At 39.2% G+C, this 21,996-nt stretch overlaps 1 protein-coding gene across 2 annotated transcripts in view; it reads left to right on the plus strand.

Annotated features, from left to right (window-relative positions):
- The first annotated feature begins 557 nt into the window (after window positions 1-557).
- The window catches only part of rgs7a (regulator of G protein signaling 7a), a 60,845-nt gene continuing 39,406 nt past the window's right edge, over window positions 558-21,996 (plus strand). Inside the window, exons 1-2 of one of the 2 annotated variants that reach the window (XM_059359420.1) lie at window positions 558-729; window positions 1,696-1,814. In XM_059359420.1, coding sequence (XP_059215403.1) covers window positions 1,737-1,814 — 78 coding nt within the window. In that variant the 5' untranslated portion in view covers window positions 558-729; window positions 1,696-1,736. The remainder of the gene's footprint in view (window positions 730-1,695; window positions 1,815-21,996) is intronic. The other variant, XM_059359419.1, reaches the window with a different exon arrangement.

Raw genomic sequence — 21,996 nt, forward strand, 5'->3', positions numbered from 1 at the left:
ATATTGTGCGTGTTTTTAATTGCGATCTGTGATAAAATAGTATATCATCCCATCCCTGATTGATATTCCATTAAATTATGATTTTTCTTTGTAATATACATCCGATTAAATTAAATTTATATAAATCAAATTGATGAACTTCACTATATCTTAAGTAGTATAAACATGAAATACTCAAGTAAATAACAATTTCCTCAGAATGTTATAAATGTAGGTTAGTCTGGTTTATTTTTAAGACAGTTTATTCCCCTGGTTCCAAAAAATTGGGGGGGGGGGAAATAGTATTTAGTCTCTTCTTGACCTTTGATGAAGATTGGAATAGCTAAAATATTAATAAACTGCAAGTCTTTTCTATCTTAACCTGTCTTTCAGGAGCAGCATATCACTGCAGTGCATAGCAGTACAATTTGAGCTGGAAAAATAGCTGTATGTCTCCAAAACGGGTTGTAATTTATTCCTCACACGCGATTGGTCATGGATCGATGCGCGTTCGCGGGGCTCCGAGGTGGCGCGCCCGTGCTTCTGAGCATCGTTTTGAGAAGGGGAGAGGAGAGATAGAGACAGAGAGCTGTACCACACCAAGTGTCCGCCGAATGTCTGCCTCTTCACGCTGCCAATGAACAATCCTCGCATTCCTATGTGTGCCAGTTGACATAGTGAACGCGAAGGACCAGGCTTCCACCTCTGCACGGATTCAGGACTCCTATAGCGGGTTGCGCGTTTTTTCAGGTAAGCCCCCCCTCCTTCTCCTCCTTCTCCTCCGGTGACCGATGTCGCTGTGTTGTCTGTGTATTTACGCGCTATCCGTGATTATGAAGAGGGGGGACGATAACGGGCGCGGGCGTTTTGCGGTAGCTGTCCAAGGTGCTGAAACGGGCAGGGGCTTGTGGTAAGAAAGACAGTGTATTAGAGAAGACGGCCTCATGTTGGGAGAAGGTTTCATGACTTCGCTGTTTGCATGCTATAGGCTATTTAGTGTTGCAGACTAAACCTCCCAAGGATGTCGTGTGGGTGTCGAAGGCATGATGGAGCTGTAACGTGCATACGATATGCGTTACATTTGCACTGTCTTGCACGTTTTGACTATGGCTGCTCTGCCCGAGTGGTTGTATCTAAGCTGCATTGTACCTCCTCCAGGGACGGAGTGTGTGTGTTTGTGTGTGTGTGTTGGTGTGTGTGCGTGTGTTTTCCTTTACTGCATTTACCGTTGTTAGGGTCCAGGTCTTCACCTTATCTTGCCATTGCAATCATATGTAGGATGCAGAGAAGGTGCCTTGTAGAAGCGAAGGATTGCTCCAGGATCCTCAGTTGTCAACAAGCAATAAAAAGATTAGTAATGTTTGTGTGCACCATGAGATAAAAATAAAGAGTCCTACATGGCACCAATCATGGCTTTTCAAGTTGAACTTTTGCCCCATTCACTGGGAATTCAGACTTTAACAGTAACTGTACCTTGTGCAAGAAGAGACGCCTTTCTTAAAAAAATGTCCTTGTCAAGACCTTGTGAAATTTGAACATGTGTAGCCAAATTTCTCTGCACATCTGTTCCATGTGGAAATGTCAAATATGTTGAAACGTGATCCAGGCCACAACAAGTTATGTAAATTGTTCTCTACTTGGCAAGATGAGGGCAAGTCACGTTCATGGCTCTATTGTTCTTTTGATGGACCAAAATATCCATTCTGTCCACAACAGGAGCACCTGACATTTCCTGTGGCAGATTTACTTACTGGATCATGGCACAGACCAACAGCGGTGGGCAGGGGACCAACGGGGTAGCGGATGAGTCCCCCAACATGATAGTGTACAGAAAGGTAAGGCAGCTGCTATTTTTAGTCTGCACGTGTGTGTGTGTGTCTGTGTGTCTGTGTCTGTGTTTGTGAGTGTGTCTCTCTTGCATCAATTTACTTGACGATGAGCTGTGCAATGGAAATTGCTATTACTAATGGCAAGACACTGTTCTTGCGCCATGGTTGATTTAGGGTGGTAATGCTACATCAGCTTGATGAGAGCATGGAAAGAACATGCAATTTTTCTCTCACAACATGCGTGATATGCAAGTAGATCAGAGCATGCTTACACACACACACACACACACACACACACACACACACACAAACACACACACACACACACACACACACACACACACACACACACACACACACACACAAACATACACACACATACACACACACACACACACACACACGCACGCACCCTGTCAGGCATGCACACATTTTCCATTTAAACCATCCGCTTATATTGCTAACATGTTGTAGGATGGATTTTTAACTGACTGACATTAATGGAAGGAAAAGGAAGCCACAGGCTCTTTAACCATTGTTCATTACACTGCTAGTGGTATATTTCCTCACTTTTAAATCTGTTAGAGAATTAGAGAGAGGGAGGGGAGTGAACTGGCCCACTGCTGAGGCACCTTAATGCAGTACTGCTCCAAACATGAAACGGATTAATAAAATAATAATCTGCAGGGAAAATAACAGTTTGTTTACTTTGAGGCTTGGGTTCCAATTATAGTTTCTTTTGGAAACTTTAACACCTGCAGTGTGAAACAGAAATATATAAAAGTGTGTATGTGTGTTTGTGTGTGTGTGCGCGCACTGCTCCGACTGTACACACATTTGGCTGTAATCTTTTCTTCTCCCTTGACAAAAACAGCTACATTTAAGATTAACCTACAAATAAGCTGCTCTGAAAATTGCTTTTGCTACCACCAGGAGAGGCTCCTGTTCCCTTCTGGTACTGTTGACTTATAGTTAGGGAATTTTTCTGATCTGTCTAAGTATGAACCATGCTGTATGTGTTTCCAATGCAATGCCTAATTCCCAGATATCATTATTTATTAACTAAGTGTGGCTGAATTCTAGTTAATGCAAATGTTTTAAAGGGACAGTTCACCCCAAAATATGATTTTTTTTTCTTACCTGTAGTTTTTATCAATTTAGATTGCTTTGGTGTGAGTTGTTGAGTGTTGGATATATCAACCATAGATACTTTCAAAGCGCCACTAACATACATTGGAAATACCTCAACAGCAATGTCTCTTTCCAGAAACCATGACCCAGTTACTCATGAAATTCCACAGACCTTGTAGTGAGCAATTTCATGCTATAAATATACTAGAAAGAAAATAGTTCATATGGATTATGTTGAGTAACATCTCTACAGCCCATATCTCCAACACTCAGCAACTCTGATTTCAACAACTGATTTCAGCACTTTTTCAGCTTTGCTATTGTGAAGTCTTGATTTACAGTCTTCTTTTAAAACATAGGCTGTATGGTATTAAGAGGGATATAACTGTCATATGTTTTTGAATTAACTTAATTGAAGGCCATGGTGAAATTGAAATTTTAATTTTTTTTTTAATTAAAAGCTCATTTTGATTGATTTCTGATTCAGCAGCCCAGTCACAAAAGCAAAAATATTACAAAAAATATTTGGAATGTTAGGTTTCTGCAAACTACCGATACGTTGTTGATCTGTAATGCTTTTTTACTTGTTAAAAAAAGTGAAAATGTGATTTTTTTTTTAAAGCCATGTAAGTCCACCACCGAGCAGGTGTGAGGGGAGGTGGCTGGCAACACCTAACCCAGGACTTTTAACCATGAGACTATTGGAGGTTTTGTCCAGAGTAAGTGTTTTTTAAGCCTAACCATCTTCTTTTTTACCCAACCTTAAATTAAGATGTTTTGGTGCCTGACCTTTACTGAAGTGTTTAAAATTACAATGAGAACTTTGTGGTTCAAAATTGTTGAAATTAAATGTGTCTGTAGTTTGCTTGAATGGCCAACAAATATTCTGGCAGCTGGGTTGGATTTAGAATTTAAATCGTGACACCTCGTGAAAAAAAGAACTACAGGTGAGAGGAAATATATGAACTGTCCCTTTAAACATCTACAGAATCACAACAACAGCTGTATGTTCATGGACATTGCCTGATGGCCAGTGAAATGTATTACTTCTCTCTCAGATGCACCAATGAAGTGATCATTTTCTCATCTTACTTGTGGATGACTCAAGCGTTGAGTGAATTTCTTCATTTCATTCTCTTCACCCTTCAGCGAATGCTCCCATTCCATCTGCGACAGCATCTGCACACCAGGAAGAGGATACGCTTAGCATGATATCATAGATTGACGGTCTTTTATAGCACTCACAGCGTGTTAGGCAATATTACTGCCAGTGTGGGACAAGATTTGCTGGAAGTGCCACTATGCCTGTAGCAGAAAGGTTTCAGATAGGTTGCTTTTTATTTTCCAAGTCACAATTTGAAAGATCTTCCCAAAGCAGGACAACTGACTCACAGACTAGATTGTTTAAGCAGGCCATATAGTGAGGGTAGTGGAGAGACATGAAGGTGACTGCTTTTGTCATTCCTTATAATCTTAATTTGTGGAGACAGCGGAGGGTATCATGTCCATTATTAAATTTCATTTTAATATAAAACTGAATCCAAATGCTGAGACATGAAAACTGCTTGCATCCTTTATATTAAATATTGACTTGAGGTCTCTCCAGCTATTCAATTACATGTGCTGTCTCTTCCTTTTTCCTGTTATTGATCTGAAAGTCCTACTTTTTCGATCATGCCATGAAGGATCTGTAGAGTCCAGAATGCAAATAAGAAAAGCATCCTTAGCGTGGGTTTTTACTGTGCAGTTTTTACTTCCAGCAACCAAACTTAACGCTTAATTATGTCTTCAAAATAACAACCGAAAAAGGATTTTAGACTTAAGGAGCTGTTTGTTCTTAAATGTTTGGTCAGCTTATTATCTTAGTCATAGCTGCATCATCCAATTCTTCACTTCTCAACACTTGACCACACATGGCCGCAGCTTGGCTCTGTGCACTGACTGACCTAGATACACCGCAGAGTGAAAGAACATGGTGAAGGCAGCAAGGATAAAATCGTGTTTCTGGAGTGGGTTTAATTCAAAACTGCAATTGGAGGAGCACTGTCTGTAGACGTGTGGATACCGCCAGGATGAACAGGTGCCCCAAATGCTTTTCAGACGGAGATGACTTGGCAGAGGTGCTGCAACCCACATTGACTGGGCCTCGCTAAGACGAGCTGAATTCTCAAGTGGAAAACATGCTTTTTATGTTCTGTTTTTCTGTTGAGACATCTTGTGCAGAAGTACACAGTGAAAAACACAAAAAGGTTGCTATTAGGCTCATCGATAGTTGCTGGTAGTGTAAAGTAGTGGAGGCATTATGTAATATGAGTAGGGGGAGCTTTATGGTTGAGGACAGCAGATAGTGGTTTGATATTCTTTCCACTGGGAGCAAAACTACATCCTTTACCTCTCAATCTTTCTTTTGCACTCCGGTCCGTCCTCCCCTCCACTCCTGTCGTTAACATCTTAATGAAAATGGATGGCTGAGCTGAGGTGTTGACCTGCTTGCTGTGGAGATGCGTGCAGAGATGTTTTCCTCAAGGACGCATGCATTCAAGCACCTTGCTTGAATGCATATATAGATGTATCGAAAAATGTAAATGCACAAGAAACAGATGTGCAGACAAATGCACAGCTGGCGTCATGATGAACTGATATATTGTGACTACTAATTAATGCATCAGAACTCTTTTTCTTTAAAAAGAAATGCCAATAAAAGGCTTATTGTTAGGATTCAGGGTATAGCATGTCTGAGAGTCTAGATCATTGCCAACCATATAAAAGCCTTTGTGATGTCTTGCTGCTCTCACATTAAACATGTCAAGTTTACTGTATATCAAGTGTACCAGAGTATGTATGTGTGTGTGTTTTTTCATGCCTGCTCACATGTGTGCAGCATGAATAATGCTGTGATGCATGTGCAGGCATGTGTGTGTGCTGTATGTAGGGCGAATGTTGCTAAGAGAGAGTGCTGAATTTTTTATGCAAGCCTAAAACAGCTCTGACGAAGTTCATAACCACTCAGCACAAGGAGGGAACATCTTCTCTCAGCAGCCAGCGCTTTGTGTGTGTGTGCAGGTCTATGTTTGTGTGTGTGTGCTGATTGTTATTAAATGAGTGGTAAGAAAGAGGACAAATACACACACTAATATGTATATGTACTCACCTTCCATTTCATGGTACACCTGAATGAATTGTATTTTTATAAAGCTTATTATTATTTTTCAGTTTTTTGTTGACATGGATGCATTACTGAATGGACATACTGAGCACAGGGTCCATGGGGGCCAAAGTAAAGGGGTCCCCCTGGTCTTCACCTAGAAAGTGTCCCTCAACGAGACAAAAAAGGAAGACACTGAAAATAACCAAGAGAGAAAGAGAAACCAAAAGACTACAAAGAGACCAAAACAACTACAGATAGATGCAAAACAACTAAAAAGACAAACAAAGAAACTCAAAGCCACTTTGATAAGGGGCAAAACAGCCACAAAGAGATACAAAATAACTACAAAGAGACACAAAGCAACTACAAAAAGACACAAAATGACTACAAAGAGATGCAAAACAGCGACAGACAGGGGGCAAAACAACCACAGACAAAAATAACTACAAAAAGACCAAAACAACTACAAAGAGATGGAAGCAAAACAAAACAGTCTGTGTGTCTTGCTCCTATGTAGGCAGCCCAGAATAAATGTTGGTGTTGTGTATTTCTGCAAAGCACAGATACACTGAATCTTGATGTTTTTGTCAACCGTGGATAAGTAAAATCTGAATATTTCTGACGCTGCAACATTGCTGTCCATGGATGTATAAAGAGAACTGAGTGGCAGTTTTAAACACATAGCTAACGTTGTGAGTTAAAGTGAATTAAGTGGTTAAGTTTAGATGGTTAAGGTAAAGATTAAGATCAGAGTTTGGGTTAAACTAGCGATTTCCGTATGTGACTTGGCCGTTTCAATAAAGATTGAATGCAGGTTACGTGAGCTTGAAGTTACCTCCAATTGACTTCAGTGACAAACAGCCCAGCCACCTCCTGGTATGGACTGTGTTATTCTGTGTCACAAGCCCAGGCATCGTAATCGTTTCATAATAACACATCTGTGCTTCGTGGAAACGTACAATGCTTTTCTCAGGAGACTCAGCTGATGCTGGAGAGGTGTTTGTTGTTGACACTGTCAGAAAGGTAATGATTCTACTTTATGTTGATTATCAAGGTCACAGTGGGCGGTGATGTTGCACTGGAGTGCATTACTGTATACTGACAGATGTTTTGAACACTCTGGCCCTCTCATGTGTGTAAATGCAATGGCCAAAATATTAGAAACACCTCTAGATATTTTCTAGATATTGAACTCAGACTGGCACAGTATTTCAACACCACTGCAAACTACAACCTAAATAATACACATAGTTTGTAGATCTCTGACACTGTCAATGAAAGCTGAGTATCATTATCTTTGTATAGTGAAGCTAAAGTGGCCAATGAGTACTGAAAAGGTACAGCATAGACAGCTATGATAAAATGTTAATGTTTCTCTACATTTGCCTCACCCCCGCAAAATAAATGTCTACAGGACTCAGCAGTCTCATTTTTCTACATTTTTATTCAGGCAGTAAAAAAAAAATCTTAAAATGAGCCCTGAGGCTGAAGACACAGTTAACACCCACCTTTACAACCTCACCTATTCTCACATCTTTCCCTTTAGAAACTCAACTCACAACATTTTGGCTTTTATCCATCACAAGTTGTCTGTTGCACATAAGAAAAGATATTTTCTAAATGACCATTTTCTGAAGCTTGTCCAGTGTTCATCTCCGCCGGTTATTTGGCCCAAAATGTAATAATTCAACCATCCACAAGCTACAAAATAAGACCTTTTTCCAGTCGTTCATTCAAGATAAAATAAATGAAGATTACATTTTTTTGCTGTATACAGTAACCACTGGAGTCTGATCTTCCTCTGTGGTGTAGTATCTGACAGCTGAGGCACCAGCCCACTCTTATTTACATCTGAGCAGCCGACAGGCATCCAGTAATTGTTCTTCTAGCAGCCAGTTTGGCTTCTTTCTTTGTGTAGTCATTAAACCTATATGTGTGTGGATTTAGTTTTTTTCTGTTCTGTTGTCCACATTGAGCAGGCCTGCATTGAATCACACTCCTCTTGTTGTCTTCAGAGAGCAGTGTTTAAAATTCTGGTGCTTACTTAAATGTCAATACTGTACATCTTTGAAGTAATTGGTCCCTGGTGAAACCTGGTCTTTTCAGCAGATGACAATGATGCTGAAGAAGTGTATGAGCCTGCGGTTTCTGTTGTTCTTTTACATTTCACCACTTTTCAGAATGTAAACAAACTAACTGTAGGCATTTTGGAAAAGCACTTGCAAATAACATAATATAAGTCCTAGCTAGAAATGGAGCTATATCAATTTTTTTAGATACAGATATTGATTTTAGAGGGGGGAAAAATACAGATTTCCAATATGATGGATGATATAGTGAATTTTTGAGCTGGAATGAAAGAGACCTTTTCTATGTAAATATGACTGCAAAGGTACTCAGAATGCCGATTTCCTAAACAAATTACTTAATTAGAGAATATTTAAAATTATTATACATTATACATACAGTGTATTACACTGTCAACCAATTCTATAAATACATTTAAAATTTTAGATTAAAAAAAAATACTGATATGACACCATTTTTTAAATCACCCCAATCATTGTTTTCTGCTTTATATGTAGTGCATTTGGAAAAAAAATAGGTTGTGATAGGCCAATATTAGTAGATCGGTCTCTTAATTGAACATAAAGTATAGTTATTGTCATGTTCAGGGAGCCATTTACCATATAGACACACAGTAAAAATGAATCAGTCCCTGATGAATATGCCCTAATTCATGATCATCCAACATACTCATGCAATTGATTTTATGCCATTAGATTGAACACAGCTATATATTGAAATATCATTGGTATAATTTTAGATTGCTGTTTGGTAACACCTTCAAACTATACCAAAGAATTTCTGTGTCATATACTGTTGTCAGCTGAGAATAGCTTCATAAAACAAATTCTCTAACAAGAATAACTAGGCCAGAGAGAATAATTATAGTCGTCGTTCAAGTCAAAAAGATGGTTAACATTTCTTTAGGAGCTGTCCTTCTCACAATATTAGCATTCTGTCAGTGTTTTCAGCTACAGGAAAGTCTGTCCTTCACACTTTTGAAAAGGGTGTTGATGCAGCACTGTGAGAGTTGAACCATATCCTCTTAGTGCGACTCAGTAATGAAGTAATGAACAAACAGAAATAACAAACAGGGCAAAGGTATTAGTGCATGCTATTGATTTGTCAATTGATTAAGTGGTTGTGTACAAGAGATCATTTTGCAGGAACAAGACATTCCCTCTCCCCCCTCTGCATCACTGCAACACAACAGTAATACAGTATTGTTAGATTACAGTTTTTCACTCTGCCTAATCTGCATCTGTTAAACCTACCCTATATCAGCCTGCCCTGATATCAACACAATTTCCTAACCATCCTACATTATTCGTGAGTCATAAAGCGGAGCGAACTGAATACATTTTCAGCTTTTTCTCAGTTGAGAGCCAGATTGAAGGGTTCTTGTACTGGCTGTCTCCCTCAATCTGCAATCAGAAGATCAGGAAGACCGAGAGAAAGAGGGAGAGAGGGGGGGGACGAGGTGGGACGATTTATAATTGCCAGATCAGAGAGAAATCTTTGTGTGTGAAGTAGGGCTCGTTGTATGTCAGCTTGCCAGCCAGGCGATTTCTCTTCCTGTGTGTGAAAACATGCGTGTTCTTTTTTGCATACACTGCTGAGGGAAAGTGTGGGTGTTTGGCAGACACTGTTTGAGGGAAAATTGGCATTTATGGCTTTGTGTGTTTCAAACTAATCCATTTTGCCTGTATTTGCTGACGTAAACGCCGTTTAGAGGAGCTGGCATCAGAGACACATGCTACAGTCAACAATAGTTCTGGTATGTCATACGATAATCCATCCGACTGGCTGCGTCTTGTCACAACGCAATCTATAACCGATACATCCTGCAAATACTGTAATTGACTGCAGGCTTTCTCGATAAAACCAATTTTTGTCCAGTACGGTTTCTGCAAGTAGTTTTTCAGAGATAATATGAAATGAAAAAATAAACAGAGAGAACACACACAGCAGTGGAAATATACACAGTAGCTGCTACTCGTATCCAATACATTTCTAATTTCTGCTACTTTCTACCTTTACTCTACTGCTGTACATCTCAGAGGCAAATCTTATACTTTTTACTCCACCACATTTATTTGACATCTTTACTATTCCTTTACTTCACAGATTGAGAATAACAATACAAACATAAACCCCTTTTCAGCATATTTTGAAGCTAATATTATATATATAACAGTGCAGGACTTTTACTTGCAGCAGAGTATTGTTACATTGTTGTATCACTACTTTTTCTTAAAGTAAAAGATCTGATTAATTTTTTTGCTGCTGCTCCTGCCACATCTGAATATTCATAAGGAGACTTTATTTGATAGCTTAGCAATTAGTCAGTATTAGTGGCTATTGACATTTAGCGTGCTTTGGTTGGATCCATAAACTATCTTGGGCTGGAAGCCAGAGCCATTAAAGTGACACACTGCAACTGTTTGCAGAGAATTATTTCTATACAGTGTGCAACTATTTCAAAGCAGCCAGAGCAAAACAGTTTTGGGACGGACAAAACATTAAAAACCTGTACAGCATACTGAATTCACTGTCAAAATTTAGCTCTATGAAAAATATATTCCTTTGCCTTTTTTTTTGCAAGAGTTAGATAAGAGGATCCATACCACGCTCATGCAGCATGTGTCCTTTCTGCCTAGCAGCACATCTAAAGCGCTCTAATTAACACGTCATACGTGTTTGTACGGATTGAATAAATTAGCTATAATGTGCTAATTAGTGAGCTTTAGAGATGCTGGTAGGCAGATTTTGTTTCCAGTCGTTATGGTATAGGCCAACTGACTCCATCCTCATTTTGAAGGTACAATAGTGGTTTCAATGTTTTCATATAACTGGAGGTAATAAATAAGTATATTTCTATAGAGGTGGGACTTTTCTTTTAAAGTAAAGTCTTCAGGATAGCAGAATCTTAATCTTTGATACAACAAGTATAAAAAATACTCAATACCTATTGCTCTACCATAGCAAAAAGGAAAAGAAAGTCCTGTGAATGCATTTGGATAATTTTAATTTTATTTTTGTATTTTTACAACCTGCACACATGCTGCTACAGCAACACTCACCACCAACACACAGCTGTTTTTTTCAGAAATGTTTTTTTTCTTCATCTGTGCAGCCATGGGTTAAAATGATTATAGATCTGCTTGTTTTTTCTTTTTTTTGCAATAATACTTAATGAAGATAGCATACCGTTTTAAACTTTAAAAATCTACTCTTTTGGCAACTTAACTTTTAACCCTCTGGGGTCTGAGATTATTTTGGCCGTTTTTGAATACTTTTGATTTTGCCCTTCATGTACCACATAAAAAATGTTTACTATACTATAACTTTCTTCACCTATATGATCTGACAATTATTTTTTCACTTTAACCTACTTGATATACTTGAACATATTGAGCCCAAAAATCATGAAATCTGAGTTGGAAAATTATACTATTTACTACAATAAAAAACACAAATATGCTCAATGAACTGCTTTGGAAGTTGAAAATGTAAACATGGAATACAAATATGAACATACAAAAAGGTAAAAATTTAAAGATAATAAAACTATATACAAAAAAGTCTCATAAAAACATGTATTTTTATAGGCTTTTTTTTCCTTGTTAGCTGCAACTCTTCAAAACAAACTATGTGTGAAATTACACAGAGAGCTACACCAACGCTCCAATATTTATATCAAATTAAAACGATCAAATCTTTGGCTTCCATGACCTAGGAATGTCAAACAAAAACTGGGAGAAAGATTCAAGTCTGTACTTTGGAGTGAAGTTGAGAGCGGTGCTCCATGTGACCTAGTTTATTTGTTAAACGTCATGTGATCTGATCAGGACGGCATGATCATAGACCCCAGAGGGTTAAAGTAAAACACTGCACTGACCATACTGTGTTATTACATGTGGTTATTACAAAATTCAACAAGTAGAAAAAAACAGGATCCACACCTGGATCTCTGAACATGAAGTCATAAACTTTATTTGGCTATTGATCTCAGACTGGCACAGTACTTCCCGCATTGGCATTAAATGCTGCCAGTGAGCTTTAATCAGAGCTGCATATGAGCAGAAATGTTGCAGACAAAATGTGGTGCATCAAATCAACATTTTGACATGTTTCCTGTACCACAGGGCTCGTCTGCTTACTGACAGCTGAAAGATTTAATAGTGGACTTCACTGGGGGACAGTTTGGGCCGCTCTGTGAAGACAGTGAAAAGATACTTAGGCCTGTCTTGCTCTAAGCTCTCCCCTCTGTATATGTCTGGCACAGCTGGAGTCTTTAGTCCTGTCTGTGAGGGTTATATAAGGGTCTAAGGAAGCCTGGGCATTAAGATAGAGGCTGACTCAGGCCTCGCCTCTGTCAGGTCATTTAATTCCAGCTCAACATTTAGAGAAAGATTACAGGAGAACCCCAGCCAGAGTTGTGAATGAATCCATCTCCAGTGTGATGGTCTTAATGAGGACAGCGATGCTCCATTAGGACTGAAGAGAAAAAGTGAAAATGAGAGGGGAAACAGACAGAGTGACAGTTTTATCTGCTATATTTCTCTGTATTCACCACACACTGGGCAGTGTCTGTGCATACATCTATCAGTAGTTGTTCTCTGCTTGTTTTTTGCTCCCTTGCCCATCTCCTGACCCTCCATCTCTACACACACCATCTGAATCTCAACTGTGTCCATGCAGTCTGTACTTCTAATGCACTCCCCTGTTGTTTCTGGTGAAGGCCAGTACCTTCCCTCACTCTGTCTTCGAAGTATAAATCCCCGCTTGCTTGCTTGTCTCTATATCTTGATGTGCTAGACATTGTTTGCCTATTCATTGTAGAAACTTGCTATACTTTCTGTTTTTTATTTTGCAGTTGCATCCCTTCAAAATATGTCCACATGCTGTTACAGCTGGACAATAATCCAATATGATCATTTAATGTCTTTCAGTTCAATTCGATCATTACAAAATCAAATCTTGAGATATTGTATTTCTGATAGTTCATGGTTATGACCCTCCCTTTCTGTCTCCTCCTTTTTTCAGAATGTAGATAGCATTTTGTTTGTGAGGATTCATTTTTAACACACAGCAGATCCATTACGTGAAACACGAACCACAACACTAACGCTGATTTTCTCCTAATTGCAGAAATTAACTTTTTTTTAGAAAATGTCACTGCTTCTCAGATCTATAATTACATTCAGTAAAGCGTTCTGCCAAAGAGAAATTAAATATTGGAGGAATGCTGCTCTCCAAAGCAACCACTGTATATTTCATCTCGAGTCATTGCCACAGCTGAAATCATATTTGCACGTCAAGTGCCTTCAAAGTAAATAGAAATAAGAAATCTTGTTATCTTCTCTGCAGAGTATTTCATGCATTACCTCCCTTCTCTGCAGTATATTTTGGCAGCTTGAAGAAAGAACATAGACTTTCTGCAAAACATTCTTTTACTTTTCTCCCTCCCCCTCTCCCCCCTCTCTCCCCTCTTTCTCTCTGTGTGTCTGTCTAGACTTGTGAAAACATTTCTCTCAGCCCAAAGACTTTTTCATCCCAGTTTCCCTCACTGTCTGTCTCCCGCTCTGGTGTTCACACTTTGCCCTTTCCATTTCTATCTCTCCTCTCCTCTCCCCCCTCACTCTCCCCCACCCACTCTCATGCCCTCTTTTGTTCAGTTTCAGGTCTTTGATGTTTCGCGTATACCCGCAATATCACACTAACTTTGTCTCTTTGTCTCTCTCGCACTCACCCCGACACACATGCACTCTCACTCTCTTTCTACTCCACCCCCCCCTACAGCGTGTGGTTCCTTACCAGTGAAGCATCCATCCACCTCTGTCTCTCTGTCCCCTCCTCTCACATCCCTCGCCTCTCTTTGAAGTCATCAGAGCCCTAGTCAGAGCCCATGCCACTCCAGTCGGCTTTTATCCTCATACGGCGAAAAAGAGAGGAATGTATTTACACCCTGCCGGAGCACAGTCATCTCTCCTCCTGTGTGAAATGATTCACTCGTGACTCATAGCTTTATTGGGGACTCTCTCTAAACAAACAACCATTGGATGTGGCATTTTCCATCCAAATTGACTGGAACTGTAACTGAGAGTTCTGGCCTGATTGTCCCCCCGCAGCTCGGTGCCTCTCTCAACAATGAGGAGTCATTCTCCAAAAAGCAATCATGTCTCAGTGATTAGCCTTCCATGACTGAGTGCCATCGCGCAAATCCAATACCAGCAAAATAATAAAAGTCAAACAGCAATTGTTCCAAAGGGTACATTTTCATGCGTTTGAGGCATACTTTTTCATTTGCCAAACAGAAGGAGACACACCCTTTTGTCTGAAACTGTGCACTTCTCAACTCATCATTGAGACACACACAAACACACGCTCTCAGCTTGCAGGTTGCAGTGTGTTGAGCAGCTTCCACCTGCAGCCTACTGAGCCTCACAGCTTCACACCATTAGTTCAGCTTTGCAAGCACAGCCATCCACACTACAGCCTAGTCTATAAACCTCCGGCGCCATCTTGACTCCAACTGCTGCTTTTTTCTGTTCACTGCTGAAATGCAGGAAAATAATAATTTCCAGCCGTAAACAAAATGTACGCAGCTGGGGTGTGAGTTTCTTTTAATAGCTGGCTATAAATGTAAGTGTCCTTTTATCAAAGGATTAAGCAAATTATATTTATAATGTAATGAGACAAACTTTAAATTATACCATAAATGCTACTATTAAATTGTTTTTTTGTTATACTTAAATATAGAAAGGTAAGGAATAATGCTTGATTGAAAATGTAGGGTTTAATTAGTTAGCTGGCTGGTAATGTAATCTAAAGCAAATGCGAAGCAGTCTATATTATTCCCATATGTTCAATATTTGAGCTGCACTTGAAAAATCAAAAAGCTGAACTTTTGCACACCTGTGGGCTGACAGGTGCGACAGGGAGGACCATGGGCTGACTATAGCAGAACAGAGAACTGTCTTCTGCATTTGAAATTATAATAGATTTATCGAGGACAACAATTCGATAGAAGAGGCTTCCATCAGGATATTGATTTTTATTGATTTTTAGACAGAGAGAGACAATCTTAAATAAGGTGGATGACCCACAAGGACCAATCAGGTCACGATACAGACTGACACACTCATTGAAAGCATAATTTATAATCACATAAAGGCACCATAGGCCTACAATATTAATAGACAGACATCATCATATACAAAATGACATTATACCTGGATTAAAATGAGTAACGCTGAAGAAAAGCTGCCATACGCAGGCAAATATTTTTGATCCACAGATTAACATAATTTCTAATATGTGATTAAAATCTGGTTGGAGCTTGAAAGAAAACTATCTCTTATAATCTGTTCACATGGTTATAATGAAGAAAAGCTGCCATACACAAACAAATATTTACATTTGCTCTGGAAAGAATGATGTCAGCGGAAAAATATGAGGAGGTAAATTAAGGATCTGCGTGCAGGAATATGGCCTCATTAAATTAATTTAAAGCCTCTCTTTCTTGTCCAGGAAGCTATGTAAACAAGATGATTAATCACAAGTATTTGAATACAGCCAACCGTTGCCAAAGGAAGTGCATTATAATAAACAGTATTATTGGATATATATGTGATTATGATGAAGCTGATTTAGCCGTGGTAGGCGTGTGGCTCTATGGAGGCAATATCAGTCTGTCGGTCAATCCAGAATAATAAACTATTCAGTAACTATTGGATGGGTTGCCATTGACAGATATTAATGTTTCCCAGAAGATGAACTGTAATCACATTGATTGCTTCCTAACTTTTCATCTTGCACCACCATCTGGTCAAAAGTTTGAATTTGCTCAATACTTGGGTTTATGGCTAAATATCTGCAAAACTAATGACACTGCCATCAGCCTGTGTTTAGTGCTGATTAGCAAATGATAGCATGCCAACTCACTCAACTGGTGCTGATTCCAGACATTTATGAACTTGAACATTCATGACCTCCTATGAGAAAAAGTACACAATACTTAAAGTCGGAGTTCTTACTTGACTTAATCCCACATGGAAGAACACATTATAAAAGGTAAACCATCAACTACAAGGCAATGTGAAGCGTATTTGCCTGTAATTAATTAAAATGATATATACTACCACGCCTGTTCTGCATATGTTTCCAAGTATAAAGAGGCAAAAAATAAAATGTATATTGGCATCTGTTCGGTCATGCATCGTTTTTCCTCCAGGGTTTCATTGATATATGCAGGGAGGCTGCACTGCCTGCCCGGTCTCACTCCAGACTCGTCATGGCACACTGCATGCGTTACTGATGCACAAGGGACCCTTTAGCATGTGTATGAGACGCAGCAGGATTTCCATGAACCCCAACGTAAACCCTTCTGTGGTAATATTAAACACTCAGAGTAAAGGATGTAATACAACTAGCATGAAGGTCAAACAAACCCCAGACTTTGACCCAGGAGGCCAGTGTTCGTGTCTGGTATGAAACCAAGAGTCAGTGTTATTTGGAGGGAACCTGTGTAACTGTGTCTGGTAGTTAAATGCGGAGGTAGCTGTTTTAAAGCCCAACCCTGTTATTTTAACCTAACCAGGTCCAGCGGTTTTTATTTTCTCATAGATTTGTATCTTCACTGAGAGACAACGGTCATTTTTGGATCTATAAATGCATTGTAGAATTGATAGCAAAGCTTGGTGTACATGCCATGCATGCTTTTTTTTTTATCAGGTACTTTTTAGGCACTTGAACACTCAGAATTCAGACACTCAAATGAAATGGCAGGCAGTAAATGTAATGCACTATATAGTAAAAAGGTGATTTTAGACTCATCTTGTTAACTTTTAAATAATGCAATATATGCTCATTTTAGGCCTAATTTGACCAGTATCTCTTTACTTTCATTAAAATTCCTCATCTTGGTAACCATTATTTTACTCATCTTGTGTGATCAGCTAATTGACATATTCCTGTGGACAATACTGTCTGGAATGGTTGTGCTTTCTCCTGCCGTCCGGTTTGTTTCTGCTGTGGTGGCTGGTGGCTGCTCTGTTGGAATCCCCATGACAACCACACCAGCAGTCTGTCAAATGCTATTATCTCAAACACTTCAACAATGTGTCCAGCACACCCTTAGCAAAGTGACAGAACATGAGTGTGTGTATGTGTTTCTGTGCAAACATTCAAACAATCTAAAGAGGGCTGCTCATTCCATGGAAACCTGCAGTCTGCGGTGGAAAGTAACTAAGAAGTATTATAAAGTACCTGTCTGAGGTACTTTATAATTCTTCTCAACTACATCTCAGAGGCAAACATTATACTTTTTATTACATTTATCATATTCTCTAACTTTGGTCTCTAGACTCAACTCATAATTGATGATGTCATATTTTAGGTTAAAATACCCAGAATGGCTTTAGTGATACTGGTATCATGATATTATAATATCATGTAAACAATCCAGCACCTGTAAAATCCCTTTCTGACAGTTATGGTTACTGACTCTTTATACCTCCCTCCAGTTTGCCAAAACAAGAGACAAATTAACAAATAGAAAGATGAATTTGATCAACAAAATTTCCCCCCAAATTTGTATAGATATTGCAATAATATCGTTATTCAGAATTTTTGAGGCTACTATAATATTGTTTGGAAATGACAACCCTATTACCCAGCAGTGTACCAGCTGCAACTTTAAAGTGATGTTCACATGAATGCTTCATTTATAATAATTTACTGATACAATATATATTGTGAAACGGGCCATTGTGCATAATGAATAGCTTTAGTTAGGTAATATTTAAAATATAAACCCCCGTTACCAGCTGCAATTATTAAAACGATGACCACATCTATGCATCCATAATTACTTTTAAGTATACTTTGCATGCAGGATATACATTGACTAAAGTAAAAAAAAAATAATGCAGGACTTTCACTTGTTACAGAGTATTTTTACTTTGTAGTATCTCTACTTGAGTAAAATATCTGAATACAATACTTTACTTTACAATACTTTTACCAACACCTTTACTTACTTTAATTAAATGTACAGAAAAAGGATTGTGTTAAGCTGATTTTTACAGACTTTGCTAACAATTCTAATGTACCTTTTCTCATGTAGTATTTTTACTCCTTTTCACACCACACTTACAGTTTAATTAGAACATACCGTATATCAGGTCTTTTATCTCCCCTCTGCTCGGCCTGTAAATCAGTGACTGGACACGGTAAACAGTGTTTCTCATCTCCCAATAAAGCCCTGCCACTGATCTCATGTATAAGGGCAGCCTTGCCTCGTCTTTTCTCGCTGTGCCGGACAAAAGATAAAACATGTTATCTTAGCTCGAGCAGAGTGAAAAAAGACAAGGTCAGGTTTAAGAATGCATCAGGATATGGTGGGAAGGGTCTCTATTCCTCGCAACAGACGGATTTGATTTGTTGATATTAGCCTGCCTTGCCTGTCAGCGGAGCCCTGTGTGTAAATGGAGGAGCTGGTATTGGATCCAGTGACAGAGGATATGTCAGGGTGAGGATGGATGCACATGATTTGACTCACCCCATTTTGACAAGGTTTCCTATTAATGAAGCTACCCTGCATGAATGTATACATTTTTTCTCCAGTGGCCTCATTCTGAACATCCCTATACTCTAAATTATATCGTCCCACCGTGGTTGTGATAAAGTTTTCATTTTCCTTCTTTTTAATTTAGTGAGTCCATCTATATATCTGAAGAATCCCCATTTTTCTACCTGGTGACGGTCTGAATCACTCCACAAGTGACGGCCGTTCTGGGAGGCTCAACAAAGCCTATCATCCATCATCTTCATTGCTCCGTAGTTCAAGTGTCACTTGCGTCAAACAGTCTGCCCTTATCGGTTTATTGTCTATCCTGACTGTTGTGTCCTCTGAAGAGTGCATGTGTGCGTGTCCTGTCAGATACCCAGTCCTCGTCTTGTCTCTGTTCTGCAGACAGGAGAAGGCAGAAGAATGTCAGCCTGCCAGTATCCAGCTGCTTCTCTCTTATTGGTATTCGGGGCACACAGAGCCGTCCTCAGTGTCTGTTGCACGTGCCAAGGAGGAATGTGGGAAATGAGGGGATGGAGAGGAGGAGGAGGAGGAGTGAGCCCCCCTCCCTCTCATGTTTTCTGGACCTATAAATAGACTGCATCCTCCCTTTCTTTTCTATTCCCAGTTCATCTGTTTCCATACCCAGCATCCCTCCCTGGATCTCCCTCTCATCCTTGTCCTCCTCTCTCCTTGTCTCTCTGTTTAGTCTAAGTAAACATGCTCTCTGGTGCCCAATGATAAGACTCCTCAAGTGTAATGCCAGACAGTTTGGACACTACTAACAGGCTCGCCTTGATGAAGGATTAGCTATCAGGGTGATTTCATTTAACACTGCAGTATTCCCATGGTCAGACTGCACTGTCTACCCACCAAAAATAAAAGCATGATTATTAAAAGCTCCTTAGTCTCTACTGATTGCCAATCATGAATAAGTGCTGAAATAACAGTATGATCTTTAGAAAAAAAAAAAAGATTGTATTATTGTTTTATTGAATTCTAAATGAATATATCCAATTGTCTATGCATGGCTTACTAATAATTGAGAGCATGCTTTTTTAAGAAGTGTGAATATACTCCTGTTGGTAAACTTAGCCAACATGAGTAATTAGACAAAGTGTTTTTGGAGAACTTTTCCACAATACGTCTGAAAGTAACGCAGCTTTCTTCTTCCTTTATCTACTAATTTATGATTGCATGCTGTTTGAGTGATGAAATCACGGTAGGTGGGCAGGAGGGATATTGGCTTTCAGTGGATTATGTTCTAGCACATGGCCAACCTTGGCTTAGTCATCGCGCCCACTGCCCGCCCACCAAGGAGATGAGAGTAGGAGTGAGAGAGTGAGAGCGAGAGAGAGTGAGAGAGAGAGAGAGGCCTTGCCCTAGGAACACTATCCCACCACCAGCCAGGAACAGCATATAGTGGATTTAGAAATAGGCAGAAATCAGTAGAAACAGAGTCAGCTAAAGGTAGAGACAGAAGAGAGAAGAAGGTCTCGTCCCAGGAGTGCTGTTCCAACATGAACCAGAAACTGATCTGTCATTGCAATGAGATTAAAACAAACAATAAAGATAAAACAGAAAACAGAAGTAATACAGGAGGAATTAGTATGGTGAGCGTGGGATACTGTGCCTTGGGTCACCTGTGTCAGAAAAATCCCATTATTACATTTATTACTCAGCAAATAAAAACTCTGAGCAGATTTATAGCAGATATTTTCCCACACATAATCAGCATGTCACCACTTATTGTCCCCATTGTTACTGCTGCCTACTACTAAAAACAATACTACCACTAATAATTCTGTGTTTTCACTGCATGGTACGGCTGAGCTCTAATCAGCTTGACTCACTTTTGGTACCAGGTCCTTTTCTCTCTTTTTTCGGATAGTACCCCCTCAGTGTGGGCAGGATTCTCAGCTAATCGCTATAGTGCTGCCACGTGAAACTGCTGTGACATCATGTTCAACGTGACGCTTACTGAACCCTTTCATCAGCAACCAACAGAGGAATGTCTTTTTAAAATCTGGGTCGAGTGAATCAGAATTTTTCGGTCTATAATGATGTTAGCTTGACTGTTTGAAATGATGTGGTTGTGCAGGATGTCCCTCATTTGTTACATCAACCGAGGTGGTAATAAAAAGTCGAGTTGAGTTGAGTTATGTCAAACCAGCAGCAGAACTGAGGTGTAATATTATTGATCTACTGACTGCTGTAATAACTACTGCTATTACTAGCCGTGTTCCCTTTAAAGTCGAAGCGAATTTGAAGCAAATTTTTTAAATGTTGCATTAAAGAAAATGCTTATTGGGGATGTTTCCATCAAATGGTTTACGCCAAATAAACAAAGTTGTATTTACATACTTTCATCAGAAGATGGCAGTGTAATATATTGCTGTAGGATGATCAATCAGTAAACATTAGAATAAGTAGAGATTGTGCACAAGAGAAAAAACAACAACAAAAAAGAGGTTGCTATTTGGAAAACTTTGGTCTCTCCCAAGAAAAAATGGAGAGTAGTCTTCGAATTTCATTCAATTGAGCAACTTCTTTTGGGTTTTCTGGCAGAGCGGAAACAGCTGATCAGTCAGGTGAGTTAATGGTCGCCATGAAATTAAATTAAATGAATTTGAGACTGAGAGACATGTTTTGGGATCAAAGTACCGTTGATGATGCCAGTGTCACACATGGGGGGTTTCAGTTGCTTTTGTTCCCTAGTCCAACCCTGACTGGAACTTCACTATTTGGTGAAAATTGTTATCAAACAGTTGGTTATTCACATATTCAGCAGAGCAACATTAATCTGGAGCAGTGGTTCTGTCCACCTGATGAACTAACTCTCATATTTCCTCTGAGGAAATATCTGGCACCATGCTGCTTGATTCTTCACTATGTCCACTAGTAAGTTGCTGATTAGTGCAGCTTTAATGTGAATAAATGTAAGCTTCTGTATTTTACTTGTCAGACAGTTTTGATTATTGAAATGCTATGGTATAAACAGAAACATGAGTGTTAAAGTTCTTAGCACAACAGCACCATCCTAGACAGAAAGTCAGAAAATGGAACTGCAGTCTGTTTTCTAATATTTAACCAAAAAAAGGCCTGGTGCATGCAGATCACAGTAAATGAAAAGCAAATTCAATACAGCAACAATGTTTTACCACTTATTTAAATATAAAAATAAAAAATAAAAAACTTCCTGCTCAGAGCTATATTTTTTGCCAGTACATTGTTCAGGAACCCATAAATTCTGAAGGGTTGAAGCT

The sequence above is a fragment of the Centropristis striata genome, chromosome 20 (assembly GCF_030273125.1).
Source record: "Centropristis striata isolate RG_2023a ecotype Rhode Island chromosome 20, C.striata_1.0, whole genome shotgun sequence".
Taxonomy (NCBI): Eukaryota; Metazoa; Chordata; class Actinopteri; order Perciformes; family Serranidae; genus Centropristis; species Centropristis striata.